At 47.4% G+C, this 18,130-nt stretch overlaps 1 protein-coding gene across 1 annotated transcript in view; it reads left to right on the top strand.

Annotated features, from left to right (window-relative positions):
- FBN3 (fibrillin 3) overlaps positions 1-18,130 on the top strand; it is a 262,268-nt gene that overhangs the window by 43,770 nt on the left and 200,368 nt on the right. The window contains exons 5-6 of the mRNA XM_090027836.1: positions 7,186-7,281; positions 17,413-17,508. Coding sequence (XP_089883962.1) covers positions 7,186-7,281; positions 17,413-17,508 — 192 coding nt within the window. The remainder of the gene's footprint in view (positions 1-7,185; positions 7,282-17,412; positions 17,509-18,130) is intronic.

The raw sequence follows: 18,130 nt of genomic DNA, 5'->3' as shown, positions 1-18,130 counted from the left end.
TGAAGCATTGGGTGTTGGCTGCAGCCAAGGCTGAGGATTTTAACAGTCATGTTGACGTGGACTGTGTATGGTGGGAGCAGGGGAAAGGGGAAGAGCGCGAAGTTGCTTTCCTTTGCAGCTGGGAGCATGGTCTTTTTCCTGGGATCTCTTGAGTAGGTTTTAACAACAATTTCCTGCCGTTGCAGTGACAGGACATTGCCAGTAACATCACCACCTTGATTTACCTGTGGCAAATTAGTGTGTGTTTAATGTTTTGGGTATTGTGTCTGGTAGTTGAATGACAGGGCTGTTTACAATGTTTAAGAATAAGTTAGATAATTGTTTGGATGGTTTAGATAGGTAGGATCATTCCCTGAGCCAGGGGTTGAACTAGAAAACCTCCTGCGGACCCTTCAAGTCCCACTTTTGTATGACTCTATGATTCATCGATAACAGGAAGGAAAAGGAAAGATGAGATTCTCATGTCTTTCCTTGTCTATAGAAGCTTGGACTACAAGAAAAATGCAACATAACACAAGGCAGATACTACAGTCGTAGAAGCTGACTGCACCTTGATTGGTTCCATAGCTCCTAAATAGCTTTGATATTAAAAAGAAAATTGCATCACAGAATGAATATTATAGCACTAAAACTCTGTGTCCAGTCACTTTCAAGGGCACTTCAATAGCAGCTCAACAGCACTGGTAAAAAAGATAGTATGTATTTCTAGAACGTCTGTTACCTATGGGCCCTGATACACATTACATTTAAGACCAGGATTAACAAGTTAACTGCATCTTATAGTAACCCAGCCACACTGCAAGTCAATTTAAGGCATGATAACCCAGTAAACAAGCCACAAAGTTATTCCATATATAATCCATAATAACTTTGTGGCTAATTTTATGACATCTTAAATTTAGCACATGTGGCCACCCAGAATCTGTCAAAAGCCTACATGCTGCCCAGCTGGACAGCACACATGGTTTTATAGGTCCTGGACATAGGGGGAGTTGGGTATTGGTCTGTGGCTGCCGGATCCCAGTGGCCTGTGCCAGGGATGAATAAGTGTGTCCTGTGTGCTGCCTGACTGGGTGGTACATGTGGCTCTTTAGCTCCCTGTGCAGAGGGAGACCATCATCAAGGTGCCACAGCCCAATGCCAAACACCCCATATGCCAAGCTGATTGTTGGCTGGGGCTGGGGACGAGTTTGATTCCTAGCCAAAATGACAATCAGTTCATTGGTTTCACCTTGCTGGTACAGGGGGAGCCCAGGCTCATGTATCCAGGCTCCCCCTGTACTAGTAAGTAAGATGTGACTGGGACCTAATTCCGATCCCAAAATCATGTGTCCTACCATGCACATGTGGCATGGCAGGACGTGAGAATGTTGGATCAAGCGTTAGATCCCATCATGTCTTAAACTGAATATTTGTCAGGGTCCCATGTGCCGGAAAGCAACTGGAGGGGGTGGGGGATGGAAATCCACTCCTGTATGGTGGCTAAATTATTACACCCATCATAAAGGTGGTAAAGTTGAGGTACAGATAAAGGGATTGATTTGCCAAAATCCCAGAGCAATTCAACTGCTGAGCTAGGACTAGAACCCCTGGGTCTTTTCCCCATGTGCTGGGCTCCATCACTTCTCTAACTGAACCCCTTTTGTCTCCAACCTTGTGAAATAATAAGGAATCAGATAGTGCTGTTAGCACAAATATTTTGCTAAAAGATCTAGCTAGCACATATATATTTGCTGCCTTAGCACTGTACTAAGTACCAAGCAAAGAGTTCCATGTACTTCAAGGGATAGAAAATGCATCTATTTTCAGTGCAGCTATCCATTGACAGACCTTTTACTGAGCCCAGTCTGCTCCCGCAGAAGTCAACGGGAGTATTACTGTTTTTCATAGCAGACTGTCTCCACTGTTGAGTGCCTCACTAAATGACAACAGATATCCTTATTCCTGCTCTTTGTCTGGCTATAGTTTGGCCCAAGTTCAGCATTATACCATGCAAAAAACACTGGCTAGTCTCACTTTGATATCAGAAGACGAGAGGCAACTTCAGAAAGGCACTGGCTGTTCCTATCGGCTTGTGTGACTGGACATTCCTAGGTGCTTTATAACCTTCCTTGAAAAGACCACCCAGAGTGAAGTCTCAGACTAATAGAGTTGAATTACAGGCATAGCAGAAGGCTGGTTCTACTGATTATCTTTCTTCAGTACATGGCAGTTACTGGGATTTTGTAAAGTCCTTTCAGGTCCTCATATGATTGTTACTTTAGACCATAGTTTCTTACCCTGTGGTACGCGTACCCCTGGGGGTACACGAGACACAGGCAGGGGGTACGCGGGTACCCCAACACTCTCTTGCCCTCTTTCCCTCTCTATCTCACCCTCTTTTCCTCTCAAAACTATGGGAAAAAATTTAAATTCCCCAGTAATAATCTGGCATGCGTGGCAGTGGGTGCAGCCCTCCTAGCTTTGGGCAACATCACCTCTAACCCAGGTATATACTTGAATTGTGCACCCCGGTGTAAAAGGTGGCCACCCTATCCACACCAGATCAGACATCTGTCAGATCATGGCCTTATATACTCAGCCGTTCTTCCAACATATAGCACACATTAGTCTGTAAATAGAAAATCCCCTGGAAAATTGCGTTGGAGCACTTATTAAAATTCTCAGAAGTTAGCAGGTTTCCTACTTAAAAGGTTGAGAAACATTGCTTTAGACTGCAGGGGAGGGGGGTGATCATTAAGGCATTAGCCTGGTGTGGAACAGCCACAGTGAGCAGGACCATTTACAGGGATCTGATGCAATCTGAGGGAACAGCTCCCCCAAATACATTAGTAATATGACTCAAACAAGGAATTTTCTGGATAAGTTTGCAGCTCTGAATTTAAAGTGCCGCCTTTTGCTACCATCCCAAGAAAGTGCTCAGTACAGGAACCCATGTCTGCCGCTGCACGGCAGACCTTCACAGGGGAGGGCGGTTTAGCCTCAGAGGTGACCAGAGCATGGCTCCATATGTTAGCAATCTGCCAGGAATGCGGGGAATGTGTATACAAATGGCCACATTCCTGACATTTCACTAGAGGGACAGATTGCACAATGCCCTCTGGGGGGTAGGCTCCACAGGAGGGTTGTTCACGGAGCTTGGCATTTGTATCAGAGAGTGTTTGTGTTTGTACATATCATTAAAACTTTCATAGGGGCAAAGCCGGCAAGTTGGGCATTCCAAAAGGAAGCAATAAAAGCCACTCATCTCCCCTCTTTCATAACCAAGAGTTTTATTTCTTGCTTGTTAGAGTAAGTGCATTTATAGAGTAATAGTAATTTGCAGTGACTGTTTGGATAATGATAATCAGATTTGTTTACAGAAGACTTTGCCTGCAAAATCCAGTACTGATTACTGGCAGAACCGTATTGTAGCTATCTATTATTTTAAATCAGATTTAGATCTAACCTAATCATGGTAAAGATTAAATAGAGCTAAAACTTTACTCTCCAGTGCCTAGATGCCAGGATGAATGTTGCCCTGAAAGCACTTGAGGTAGATAATAGACAAAAATCAAATCAGTCCCTCTGCACGTGTTAGCTGGGTTTCTGACTCAGACTCTAGTACCAAACTGATGGAGTGAATTCGGCCTTGGTGTAAGCCCATGGACTTTGGCATCAAGGCAAAAAGGGGGTGGGGTAATAGTTTCAGAAAAGTTGGCCTTTGCTTGAGCTCTCAGGGTGGAAACAGGCATATGCAAAGTGAAAGCAAACAGGTTTCCATACCTTCTGTCTCTCCAGAAATGCTCATATTTTTGGCCATGACAAATTGGGCTGCTTTATTGTGTCTCCTGTGTTTGCTTATGGCAGAAGAGTTCAGGCAGAATGAAGCTGCTGGTGCTCTCCAGCCTCCCCAGGCTTGAGGGGCCTGGCCCTGCAGACCTTGGGAACTCCTGGGGAGCACTAGGCCCCCTCAGGCTTCAGGGGGCCTGCCTTGCTTTCCCACTTACCCAGATGCAGCCCTCCAAGGAAGGCTGTGGGTAAGCATGGTGGAAAGTTGGGGCTTTGGGATGCATATCTGCAAGTGGGGGGGGGGGTCTGCTTGCAAACACCCCATAGAGGGAGTAGGGAAATTCCTCTGCAGGGGATTTCCTGACACAAGCCTGTTAACACAGTGTGGGGATGCCCCATAGGAAAGTCCCCCCTCTGCATTTGCAGCCTGTGCACCACACTACTGCCTGCTGGCAACCCAGCATGCATTCCTGGCAGCAGCACAGAGTTTACAGAGGGGTTTCCCTGTGTGTGTCGCAAAGCGCAGAGGGGAGAGTGCAAATCCCTCTGCCTCCCTCCCTGTTTGTGCTTTGCAGAGATGGGAGAGGGGGGATTCTTGCAGTGAGTGCTGGGAAATCCTTCCCCATACACATTTGGGGAGTGGGGGAGCCCCCACAATTCTGCACATGCAGTTGAACACAAGGAAATCCCTTACAGAGGGTTTGAGTACCCTCCCTCTGTGCTTGCAGGCATGCACAGAAATCCCCTGCAGGGTATTCTCCCATTCCTCAATGCAGGGGGCAGGTCTGGAAGAAGGGGTTTTCTTCTGTTTGCAGAGAGCTTCAAGCTGGGGTGCCACAACAGGGGGCATCTATAAATGTCCTGAAAGTAGAGTCAGCTGTTTGGTGACATGTAATAGCAAAGCTGATCACACTCCAGTGTAAACATCTGTTTCTAGCCTCCGACTCAGAATAAAGCTCCTGTAAAAATGCTGGCGTAGGTTCTTTCCCAAAGACCTACAAGGAGGTAGGAGGAGAGGACCACAAAACATGAAGATAGCCTTGGACAAGCATTAGGACTCCTGGGTCCTTCCTCAAATCCCAGTCTCAACCACCGAACCCAAAGAGATCCACCTATCCCTACAAAAGGACCCTTTGCTCAGTCGTTTCCCGTGGTGGCTAAGAAGTACAGAATGCTGCTTAGGGAAAGGCTCTGACAGGAAGATAGAAATAGCCGATGCAGACGGCTAATTCTCTCTGCAAGGCCACTGGGTAACCCTTGTAGCTGTAATTCACAGTGGGCTTCCAGTGCTGGTTAGCTGTAGTCATTAACACACCGAAGCGAGTCCTTGGGCTGGAGAACAAAGACTTTGGACACAGTACCTTTTTGGGTAGAGACAGGCAAGTGTTTGACAGCAGTGATGTGAAGCCTCAGAGATAGTATGCTTATTTCTTAAGAGTTTATCTAACCTTGGGCTGATCTCGGGTCGTAGAGCAGTAGCATGATCAGCACACACTGTGACTGTTCAAATCTGTATGCCCAAGAAATAAATATACACCAGTGTGCTGAGATCCTGGATGCAAAGTTGGCATATGTCCAGTCCCATTCTGAACTCCCAGATTTTGCACGTACCCTTTCCCTACAGATAACTCCTGCAGTTTCTCAGCACTTAATATAATATGTTCCAGAAGGAGGAAGACGGAGAGACCTGTACAGGGAAGGCTGAGTGGGCACAGGATGTACACAGCACAGACAGTCATGACAGGAACCATAGTGCTTGCATAAAATGGTGGCGGCATGTGTGATTCCTCTGGCTGTGCTGCATAAATCAGGCTCGCTCCCAAATCCTACTATGCCTTGGGAAAAGATGTGCATGCACTGGTCTCAACCTGTACGGGAATACTGTCCCATGTGCAAGAGGAAGCAGACCTGTGCTCAGCACCCACTCAGATACGCTTCTGGGCTGTTCAGCCCCACCTTGTCCCAGCACTCGAGCAAATTATAGCTCCCTTCTGCCCTGAAAAAGATTCCTCCGTATATATACTTCTCAGGTACATGCACGCCACACCCGTGACTGGGGTTTGCCAGCCAGACATGAGCATCCATGACAACATTTTAATGTTTAGGCAGCCTCCCCACCCCAACAGATGAATCATGGAGGGATGTCCAAGGGGAAGCAAGCCTCCTGCTAATAGGCCAGTTTTTACACTCATGCGTCTTATGAAAATACTACTATTTTCAGTTTGACTGGCCATAGCCTACCAGGAAAGATGGACTTTTAATAGCTTACCTCACGGCTTGGAAAAAAATGCCAACAACATATCTGGACAAATAACATTTAGTGCTTGGCCATTATAACCACCCCCACCCCCTGCTTCGTTTTCTCTGTTCCATTTTAATACCATTTTCTCAAATACTGAACAGTAAGGGAATAACTACTTATGGTCAATAATCACGCAACTATTTCTCTACCTACCAAGTTAGGTAAGAGTGAGTGAGGTTCGTCTTCCTCGCACAATGGTTTATTCACACCCAAGGCTCAATAAAACACCAGACAGTCTGAATGCCAACATGCATTCAACAATGACAAGTGCAAAGCCCTGCACTTGGGATGTAATACTTGTATGCACAAATACATACAGGGGAAAGACTGGCAAGGCTGCAGTACTGCAGAGAAGGACCTGAGGGTTACAGTAGATGTTGACTATGAACCAACAGTATGCTCTTGCAAAAAAGGCTAACAGCATATTGGGTTGTATTAACAAGACTGTCACTGGCAAATCAAGGGAAGTGATTCTTCCACTCTGTTCAGCGCTGTTGAGGCCTTACCTGGGGTACTGTGTCCACTTTTGAGTGCCACACTTGAAGACTTCTGTGGGTGGCTTGGAGAGAGTCTGGAAAGAGCAACAAAAATGATTAGCAGCTTGTGGAGAAGGACTCATGAGGAAAGGCTGAAAGCACTAGGGTTATTTAGTTCGGATAAATGAAGACTGAGGGGGAATTTGATAACAGTCTTCAAATACTTGAAGAGTCATTATAGAGAGACGGGGGATGGGCTTTTCTCTGTAGCCACGGGGGACAATAGCCATGAAAGCAGTATACTGAATGTAGAGGGTAAGGGCAGACCACAGGAAACCTGTGATGTGTCATAGAATATCCTCAGCAAAAAAAAAAAGTGCAAGATGTTAATTGCTCTAATCCCATATGCTGAGATCCTGCTCCAATGGAAGTCAGTAGTAGTCGTTCCACTGAATGTGATGGCTTTGGGGCTGGTATAACGTGTATTAATTTTGGTGCAGCAGGCAACAGATGTCAAAAAAGCAGGACAGCATTTGAGGATTGGTCAATGTCTGCCTTGTGTTAGAGAGAGATTGGCTTATAGATCCAAAAACTAGAAGGTGGCTTCCTGTAATGTTTAACTGCTGTCTTCCACAGTCCAAACCTGCAGTGTAAGATGCATGAACGGTGGAAGCTGCAACGAGGAATCCTGCCTCTGTCAGAAAGGATACACTGGAACTTACTGCGGGCAACGTAAGTGCTCTCTCTTTTTTTAATTGTTTTGTTTTTTGGGGTTGGTTTGTTTGTTTGTTTTTGCTTTTCTTTGGACTATTTCCTCCACACGGCCTTTAAACTGAATCAGAGTGCTGTGTTCAGGAGGCCAAATAAATAGCTGTCCCACTGTGTTACCCTGCATATAGTGGCATTTTCAACTAGCAAGCAGAACATCCAAGCTCCAGTCCTCACTCTGCATTTGAGTCAGGCTACTTCCTTAATCTCAGGGTGGTGTCAGCATGGGAAACATTGGGGGCACAGACTCATTGAGGACATGGTACTCAGTTCTGATGCCCGGTAGTTACTTCCATATAGATATTGGATTTATGACGCATTACAACCTGCCTAACATCTGACTCTGCAGGCAAACCCTCCACTTCTTACCAGCTGTTCTCATTCCCTTTCCCCCCACTCTCCTGTCTCCCATTATAGTTTCATAGTTTGTAGGGTCGGAAGCAACCTTAGCAGATCATCTAGTCCGACCCCCTGCCACGGCAGGAAAGAGTACTGGGGTCAAATGACCCCAGCAAGATGTTCATCTAACCTCCTCTTAAACACCCCCAGGGTAGGAGCCTGCACCACTTCTCTTGGGAGCTGGTTCCAGACCCTAGCCGCCCTGACTGTCAAGTAGCGCCTCCTGATATCTAACCTAAACCTACCCTCTGCCAGCTTGTGACCGTTATTCCTGGTCACTCCTGGCGGTGCTCGGGGGAACAGTGACTCCCCCAATGCCTGCTGATCCCCCCTGACTAGTTTATAACAGGCCACTAGATCCACCCTCAGCCTTCTCTTTTGGAGGCTGAACAGGTTCAGGTCCTGTAGCCTGTTCTCATATGGCCTGCCCTGTTGTCCCCTGATCAGGCGAGTGGCCCTCCTCTGGACCCTCTCCATGCTGTCCACATCCCTCTTGAAGTGCGGCGCCCAGACCTGGACGCAGTACTTCAGCTGCGGCCTGACCAGTGCTGCATAGAGGGGGGGGATCACCTCCTTGGACCTGCTCGAGATGCACCTGTGGATGCATGCCAAGGTGCAGTCGGCCTTCCTGACTGCATCCCCACACTGCCAGCCCATGTTCATCTTGGAGTCAGTGATGACCCCCAGGATCCTTTTCCGCCTCCGTGCTGACAAGAGGGGAGTTCCCCAACCTGTAGGTATGGTGCCGGTTGTTCCTCCCAAGGTGCATCACCTTGCACTTGTCTGTGTTGAAACCCAGCCTATTCTCGTCCGCCCACCCTTGTAACCTGTCTAGGTCTGATTGTAGCCTGTTGCATCCTTCCAGTGTGCCCACGTCCCCCCACATCTTAGTGTCATCAGCAAATTTGAACAGGGTGCTTTTCACCCCCTCATCCAAATAGCTGATGAAGATGTTGAACAGTGCGGGCCCGAGGACCAAGCCCTGAGGGACCCCACTGCCCACAGCCCTCCAGGTTGAGAAGGACCCATCCACTACCACCCTCTGGGTGCGGCCCTCCAGCCAGTTCGTGACCCATTTGACTGTGTGGGTGTCTACACCACAGCCCCCCAGTTTCTTAATGAGAACAGGGTGAGAGACAGTGTCAAAAGCCTTCCGGAAGTCCAGAAAGATTATATCCACTGCTACCCCGGCGTCTAATGATCTGGTGATCTGATTGTAAAAGGCGACCAGGTTGGTCTGACAGGACCTGCCACTGATGAACCCATGTTGGTTGCCCCTAAGCATGCAGTCTCCTGCTGGCCCCTCCTGGATGTGTGCCAGCATAATTTTCTCGAACAGCTTGCCTAGGATCGAGGTGAGACTAACTGGCCTATAGTTTCCCGGGTCCTCCTTCCTGCCTTTTTTGAAGATGGGGACCACGTTGGCCCTCTTCCAGTCCTCCGGTACCTCTCCAGAGTACCATGAGTGCTCATAAAGCCGTGCCAGGGGACTTGCAATGAACTCGGCCAGTTTCTTTAGAACTCTAGGGTGGAGATCATCCGGGCCGGCTGACTTGAATACGTCCAACCTCTCCAGAAGCTCCCTAACTAAATCCTCACTAACCCGTGGCCCAGGTGCGCCTCCCCTGGGGCCCGAGGGGGGCCCAGCAGGGAGGTGGCTGTTCCGGTCCCTACTTAGGAAGACGGAGGCAAAGAAATCATTAAACATGTTAGCTTTGCTGTCTGGTGTGACGACCAAGTTTCCCATGGCGTCCTGCAAGGGCCCCACATTACCCGGGACCTTCTTTTTACCCCCTACGTATTTAAAAAAAGACTTCTTATTGTCCTTAATCTGGGAAGCCAGTCCCAGTTCCATCTCTGCCTTGGCCTTCCTAACTGCCCCCCTACATCCCCGAGCAACTACAGAATAGCCCTCCCTGGTGATGACCCCTTCTTTCCATCCTTTGACTATAGCTGCATTCATTCCCCCCCACCCCCAACCTGTCTCTCACCTACTGACCACCTCAATTTTATATTGTCACTGACTGGCTTTCTTGCATATATACTGGCCTGAGGCTGCTTTACCACTCCATCCAGGAAAAGCACAGACCATCTGCAGATGCCTAATGAAGGGTGTTTGTGCCTGAAAGCTTGCTAAGAAGACTTTTTCCAACTATTTCAGTTGGTCTAATAAAAGATATCAGATTTACCCAAAGAGCCTTGTCTGCCTATGTCCTTAGACCAACATGGATACAACCTGCACCACGGGTGGGCAAAATGCAGCCTGGGGGCCAGTTACAGCCCACCAGGCCATTCTATCTGGCCCACGGGCCCCCTAAAAAATTTAGAAAATAAATATTTATCTGCCCCTGGCTGCCTGTCGTGCAGCCCTCTATGCCTTGCCAAAACTCAGTAAGCAGCCCTCTGCTCAAAATAATTGCCCGCCCCTGACCGACACCCATAGGCAGATTAATGAACGGTCAAGCGGGGCACGAACCCAGGAGCCCCTACCAGTTTGCAGCCCTGACCCCGGGATCCTCATCAGCAGGGAAGTGAAAGTCACAGGTTTAAACTCCGCGCCAATTTTTGGCGCTAAGTTTAAACCTGTGGCTTTCCCCTTTGCTTCCCTGGGAGCTGGAAGTGGGGCTCCTCCGCCATTGAGGTAGAGTTGGGTCAGGCTGGGAGAGCCATGCCGTGCCTGGGGGAGGGAGGCAAGCTGGGTGGCACCGCGTCTTGGGGGGAGGGGGCCGAGCCAGGCTGGGAGGGCTGCACCCCACCTGGTGTGGTGGGGGTTTGGGGCCGGGCCATGAGCACACCATTGCACTGTGCCTTTGCGGGCAGCGATGCTGGGAGGGCCTTGGGGGCTATAGCCCCCCAAAATTCATCTTAGCCCCCTGCAGCCACCCCTTCCAGTACCACCGCCTGCCCTCAGAGACACAGTTCAGCGCTCCCAGCCTGGCCCTCTGCATTTGCAGGGCTGCACGGGACAGCCGGGCTGGCAGGAAGTGAGACTGAGGCATGGGGGGCTCACAGTAGAGGTAGGGGGGTGGAGGGCTGCCTCCTTCTGATCGAGAGTGTGGGAGGGGGGAGGTCCTGTGAGGGGAAAGTGTGAGTCTGTGTCCATGTGCAGAGTGTGAAAGTAGAGTGTGCGTACCTGTGTCTGCGTGCCCATATGTGTGTGTACGTTTGGCCATAGTGGGGGCAGGGAGCAGGGAGAAGTGGTGGGCATGTGCCCCCCAGCCTGGTGGGATCCACCCAGCCTCCTCTGCCAGCACTAGGAGGGGAAGGGGCCCAGCTCCCATGGGGGGAGGGGGCCTCCTATTTTGTGCTTGCCCAGGGCCCCAGTACACATTAATCTGTGTCTGCCTACACCCCAGAAGCTAAAGAAAACACGCTACAGCTAACGTAATTTTTTAAAACACCTTTTCAATGAAAAATGATTTCTCAAACAAAATAGAAATGTTTATGAGTTGAATTTGAATTGATGTTTATGAGTTCATTTTGGTTTTGAATTGATGTTTATGAGTTCATTTTGGTTGAAACTATCTGGTTTTCTTCAATAACAAAAGAATAGCATTAAGCCTGAAACTGAAAAAATAAGGTGGGGGGGGGGACGGGGAAAGGAAACCAGAACCAAAATTGTTTGTTTAGTATTGAGAAACGTAATTTTATACAAAATCCAAAAGCAGGAAACTCTTAGAAAACCTAAAAGATTTTGGTTTTTGTCTTAATATTTTGTTGGGAGGGGGACAGGACTAAGTAGTTTTGGAGCAAATTGGGGGAAAAAAATGTGTTTCCTGTTTTTTTTAAAAAAAAAAAAAGCTTCTTGCTTTTATCACCTCTAGTATTCAATGAAGAAAGAATTGGCAGCCAAATTTTCTGCACATCATTAGCAAACCCCTAAAGAGCAAGTACAAATAGCAAATTTCTCTACCAAATTCAGATCTCTGTGTCAAAGTCTTCAGGCATTAAAGTTTTGCAGGGAAATGATTGTAAGAATTTCTTAATATAAGCAATGCAGTGTATTTTCCCAACCTGATTCTCAGCTGCGAATGATGATTTTTTTTTATTTTTAAAACTTTTTTTTGCTGACATTCACCAAAAATTCAGCCTAAAATAGATGTGCTGTAAAGGGATCCACCTCTATGTATGCCTGTAGGCCACCCCCTGGCAGCCACCCAAAACCCATTCACACCAGAGTAGTGCCCTCTTACTCCACCTGCCATGCCTTGCTAGTAAATTTATATGAATTTAGGAGACTGGCCTCAAAAAACAGAATGAGATCATAGGTGCCTCACCCCACCCTGCTCATCATCTGGGTGCCTCTGTCTGGTCTGAACTTTTAGCCTTGTCCCTTTGAGCTGGGTGCCTTTCCTTTCAATTAGTCTCAGCCATCTGTCTTAATCAATAGCCAGCCCCTTTCTCCAGCACCTTGTTAACACTCCTTCAGGGTCTTACCCAGCTACCCTCAATGATTTTGCTGGGCTCCTATTCTCTGCAAACCAAATAATCAACAATGTCCTCACCACAGTGCCTTTTTGTGGCCCCCACAATCCCCTTCTAGGTACCCGCTGCCTTGCAGCAAACAGAAAGCCTGCACAACATCATAAGCAAATTTATATTCCTGTGTGTCACTTTCCGGCAGAGATGTAGGGAGGGAGAAAATGCGCTGCAGAAAATTTTCCAAAAGAAAAACATTTCCGGTGCTTTATTTTTCTGTGGGAAATTTTCCGTTTCTAAAAATTATTTGTTTCATAAAATTCATTAGTAACAATGAATGGATGCCAATACAATATTAGGCAAGCATGGCTGCTTCAAAGTTGTAATTAATGTTTTTCAGGTGATTATCCCTGGGAAGCATGTGAGAGAGTACATATATGTTTTATTGATTTGTAAACAGGAGGATAAATGCACTCACATAGTAATCCAAACCAAAAATAAAGTTATGAATTCACCTAATTGGCTGTGCAGGTCAAATCAAAACCAAAGCACAGCACATCATGTACTGTTCTTTGAGTGTGCTAAAATTAGCATGTCAATAGTTTTCAGTGCCTTTGGTTTTTTTCCTTAAATTTAAACAAGAAACATAAGGGAAGTGCATGCTGTTGTGTATTGTCTTTTCATTTCTACAAGTATTTCAATAGAAATAATTTCTTTCCACATAAAGCGTTGGATTTGTTTGAATATAACATTTCAAACACATTAAGTGTACTGTATTTAATATTTTTCCTAATGAAATAGTTCAGTTCAAATACTTGTGGCTATTGGGACATTAAATTAACAAGGGGGGGTACTTTTTTAGTTTTGTTTACTAAATATTCTAATATTATAAAAGCCTAACTCTGTCTGTCTGTCCATAATGCTTTATTCGCACTCTGATTGGCTGATGGAAACAGCCAATCAGTGTGGGGAAGCGCAGCCGTGATTCTGAAGCTTTGCCTAGGACCAGACAGAGGGTGGGGGGTGTTCTGCCTCATGCAAGAGGCAGTACAGTGGCAGCATGGGTCATTAGGTGGCGGCACTCCATCCCAGCCTCCTCCCTCCCCCTGTCATTCTTGACAGGCAATTGGCTAGCAAGTCAAATAAAGTGCTGAATCTATTTAGGGCATTGGAAAATTTTCCAGTTCAAATTTTCCCAGAAAACCCATATCTCTGCTTTCCACCCCTGCAGAGGTCTTTCCCTGAGCCTATTCTGGGTCAGACCTGACTCCTCAAGGAACTTTGTTTTAAGCCCCTGCTTAGCTCCACCCTTTCTGGTCACCAGGATCCTTTTCCCTAGTGGCCCGCAGGGGTTCCTTCTTACTAATAAGCGTATTTACTAATCTGGAGCATGCCTCTCCGCGTGCACATCAGCAGCCTGCCTCTTTGCAAGCAGACTTACAGCTCTGCAGTCCATCTTATTGCAGCCCTCAATAACAGGGGTTAGGGTCCCCAGTTACATATGCTGTCTGGAAAGTGGCATCCCAGATATCTGAAGTTTGGGGAAATTTTAAGCAATGACAAATAGGGGTTTATAGAAAGCATTAGGCAAGCTTACTATAGGGGCTGCTACCGGCTACATCTAATATACTCAATCGTATTTCATTAAACATGTATTAAATACAGGACATCATTAGCAAGCATGGGGAACAAAGGAAGGTCCCACTGGCAACTTTCCAGGAGTACAGTATAGCAGCTTCTCATTCAGAGGTGGGCAATGATTTATGCAGAGGAGGGCCACTTAATGAGTTTTGGTGAGCTGTTGAGGCCCGCATGGGTAGCCCCACCCCTTGACAGTTGCCCCACCTCCTTATTGCCATCTTGGGACCAGAAGTCCCACTCCTAAACCCTGACCTATTCCACTAGAAGTCCTCCCCCACTTGTCCCCTGAAAATGCTCCAGGGAATGGGATGGGGAGTTGCCATCTTAGAACCAGAAGCAAACCAAATCAAACACTAAGAGTCGAACATCTACTATAATGTATTTTAATTTTATTACAAAAAATATTTTTGTCATGATTTGTGTTTGCATAGTGTATATAGAGGTAATTGCATAATAGCTCAAATCAATTTTTAGTCTTGTATATTGTGGGGGTGTATGTGTGTATGGTGAGGAGTGTATAGTACTTGTGTGTGCGTGTGTATGGTGTGTGTGTGTGTGTGTGCGCGGGGGGTGTGGGTAGGTATGTGTGTGTGTATGGTAGGATGTGGGGAAGGGTTTGTGAGGGGGTGTAGCTGTGTGTGGGGGGGCATAGGGTATGTTGGGAAACTGTGTATATGTAAAGAGTTGTGGGTGAAGGGTGTGGGTGTGTGGGGTTTGTGGGGTGTGAGAGAGGGTGGGTGGGTGTGGGGACCCCCCCACACCTACTCCCCCATGGCGCAGCAGCAGCAGGTGGGGCAATCGGCACTCAGGGCACAGGTGTTTAGCGGGACATGTCTCTGGCCAGTACTGCACATGGCAGTGAGGGGTGCAGCCTTCCCCGGGCTGTCTGTTTCGCTGCCACTCCCCACCACTCTTGTGCAGCCCCTGTACTCACCAGGCACAGGAGAGAAGTCCTAGGCACTGGAGCCAGCTGCCTGCCCTGCGCCCCCGGGGAAGATGAAGCCCCAGTGGGGAAGGCAACTGGCTCCGGTGCCTGGGGCTTCTCTCCCATGCCCGGTGAGCGTGGGGGCTGCACACGAGTGGCAGGGAGCACTGGCAATACAGATGGCCTTGTGAAGGCTGAGCCCCTTGCTGCGATGTGCAGCGCCGGCCAGAGCCGGGCCCCGCTGGGCACCTGTGCCCTGAGTGCTCCACCTGCTGCTGCCGCCACCTGCTGGGGCTGCGTGCCATGGGATGGTGTGGGGAGGTCCCCTGATCCCCCACCCTCTCTCACACCCACGTGCTGCCCAGCCTGTCACTGCACTGCTGCCATCTCCCTGGGCATGAAGCCCCACACTCCCACCCAGCCTCACTCATGCCACCTCCCTACCTGCTGTGCAGAGCAAGCAGAAGACCAGGGAAGCAGAGCAGGTCCCTGGGGGTTGTAGCAGTGCCAGCAGGAGCCCCGCCTGGAAGCTGCTGCTGGCCAGGCTGCACCGTTCCTGCTACAGGGGTGGGAGTGATATAGGGTATGTTTGGGGCTATATGTACATGTGGACACCTTGCTCCCACCCTTGTGGGCAGAAGGGCTGGGCTGGGTGCAATCTGTTGGGGAGTGCCGTGGGCCAGATGAAAGTACCTGGTGGGCCAGATTCAGCCTGTGGGCCATATTTCGCTTGCTTCTGTTCTAGCTGCTCTCAGCTTTCAGTGTTTAAGCACCAGCATTCAACGCGACTACACTGTCACAATGAATATGGATCATACACAGAGATCTGACTGTCCTTGGCAGTTGTTCTAAACAGTTCTGCACTCAAGATGCCCCTTGGCTAGCATAGTCGCACTGCACTTGGCATGGCTCTTCTAGGTAGTGCAAGTGGGAACTGATTAACATTGTTATCAATCTTAGAAACCTCAGTCGGGGCACTGTGTGAGCTATCACCATAGCTGTGACCCCATCAATCCAGGATAGCAGTGAGTCCAGGCCTTTATAGTACATAAACAAATGCCACACAGCTCTCACAGCTAGGGATATTAGGAAATCCACTGAAACTTAGTCTGACAAAAGCCATACCTTTCTGCAGAATCAAACACCTAAGGGAAAATCTTCTTAATCATTTCATGAACTTCACACTCACGTCTTTACCTTTGGCTATCTGCTCCTGTACGTAGTGACCACTCTAGACTCCATGTTTCAGTATTAGCTCTGTAAGGAGGAAGAATAGTTGCACCCTGTGGATTCCAGTTCTCTCTGTTGCATGCATTTCTTCAATATGTGGCTGAGTTTACCACATCATGACTAAGTCATTTCCCTTGGAGCACTTGGAATATCTTTTGTTCAAAAGAGACTTTCACTGTGGTTGCTGGGGTTTTAATATGACTCCTGTGAACTATAATTTGGGCTTTAAGAAAATATTGGCTATCCATTGACCTCTACCCTCTCAGCCATCTGTGATCATTTGGCTTCTTCAACATCTGCTTTTAAAACATGCTTAGGTTGAGTGCTCCTGACATGTCACCCTCCATTCAGCTCTGGGACTTTATCAATGACGTGGCACTAACAATCGAAAGGAGATGGTATTTGCCCACTTTGGGACTCAGCGATGCTTTTGCAAGTCGCAGTGAGCTCTGGTTGGAGGCCAGCTCCAGTTCTCCCCAATTTTTCTCTTTACCATCTTTAATTATAAGAATCCATCAGTAGGCTGTCCCTTCCTCTTACACTTCTCACAGGATATAAGACAGGGCTAGCACCAGTACGCATTGGGAGTCACCTCCTCCCTACAAATAGCCCTTTAATCTGCGATGATCCAAAACCTGTAATCCCCCTTTCCTCCCTATGCCCAAACTGTAAATTTTGTAGCAGGAGCTCATGGAATCCAGAGACCTGTCATTCCTGAACATGGCTGGATTTCTTCGCAATGCAAACTACTGGGACTTCGACCCAAGCTCTGGCACACGGAGCCACCAGGAGGGCTGCAGGGGGAGGGACAGCGTTTTCCTAGCTTACTTGATGTGTAGGAATGCGATTGTTCAAGAAAAGGGCTGTTTTATGCCCGACGTACCAAGGCACCTCAAAATTGTAGTGTCCCAGGACAACCTTTTTTCCAAGCATTCAAATGGTGGTAGTTTGACTCTTTTACGATGATAGCTCATACCAATTTGGCCTTGTGGTTCACTCCCCAACTAAATACAAGTGGTACTTGTAAAGCTTTATTTTTTTTCTTCCACAATAAAGTTGTAAAACTTCCAGTACTGCCTGCAAGCAGGGAGGGCAGTCTGAAGGGGCACCTCCAGAGAGTGCAGGTGTTTCCCAGAGCTTTTCTTCAGGAGTCAAGAGTTTCCATTCGGAGCAGCCAGTCTGGTGCATAGGTGGTCACTCTTGTTTTGGATCCCAGTGTTAACTGAAGCCTCTCAGTCAGCTGTGCTGTCATTCTTCTGCCCATTTATAAAAGAAATCATGCACAAGCGAGAAGAATTCAGGGTGGCCTTGCTGGGGAAAAACAAACGCGGTGGCTTTTTCTTTGGGATCAGTAAATGGGGGAAGACCCATGAACTATAAAGGGTGCTCCAAATTCCATGACTTTCCCATGTTTCTTCTAGTGTTTGTGTGTGTTTTTATTTCTCTCTTGTAATTTTGCCCGTATTTATGTTTCTGAACAGCTATCTGTGAAAATGGCTGCCAGAATGGAGGTCGGTGCATTGGACCAAACCGCTGTGCTTGTGTGTATGGATTCACTGGCCCTCAATGTGAAAGAGGTAGAGACCTATTTGTTACGTTACTATCACTGATTTTACTACATAAAAGAACATTTACTACAATAAGAGGATGTTAAGCATGCATTCAAGCACTCAGATCTTAGGACATGCAATGTTAATTTTGCCTGTGCAATGTTAACTAGGCTTCCTTGTTTGTATGTGTCATGATAGTCTTAAATTACATCCTCGCATACAATTTTTTCCATAGGCTCTCCAAGTCATTCAATGCACAGGGTGGACAGTGCTCACTGAATAGGTAGCTAGTCAGTATTTCTTTTTTGTCCTCATCATTCAGTGCATGGCTTTTAGCCTCATTAGTCATGTACCAAAAAATCCCCAAATACAAAAATAACAGTTACCTCTTGGGTGTTTTTAATGATGCTCAGCACTGTAATATCCCATTACTATACAAATGTCAGGAAACTAACAATTGCAACTCATCTGTGAGGTGAAGTGAAAGTAGTATGCCCATTTTACGTATAGGGAACTGAGGCACAGAAACTGAAGGCCAAAACTGTTAAATACATACCCTAATTTTGAGTGTCTAACTTTAGTCACTTGGGTCCTAATTTGCCAGAATATTTAGGATTTCTGTATCTGCGTGTGTCTGATTCGGGGTTCC

Source organism: Crocodylus siamensis, chromosome 14 (assembly GCF_052110815.1).
Source record: "Crocodylus siamensis isolate JL-2025a chromosome 14, ASM5211081v1, whole genome shotgun sequence".
NCBI lineage: Eukaryota > Metazoa > Chordata > Crocodylia > Crocodylidae > Crocodylus > Crocodylus siamensis.
This window is presented reverse-complemented; position numbering and strand designations above follow the sequence as displayed.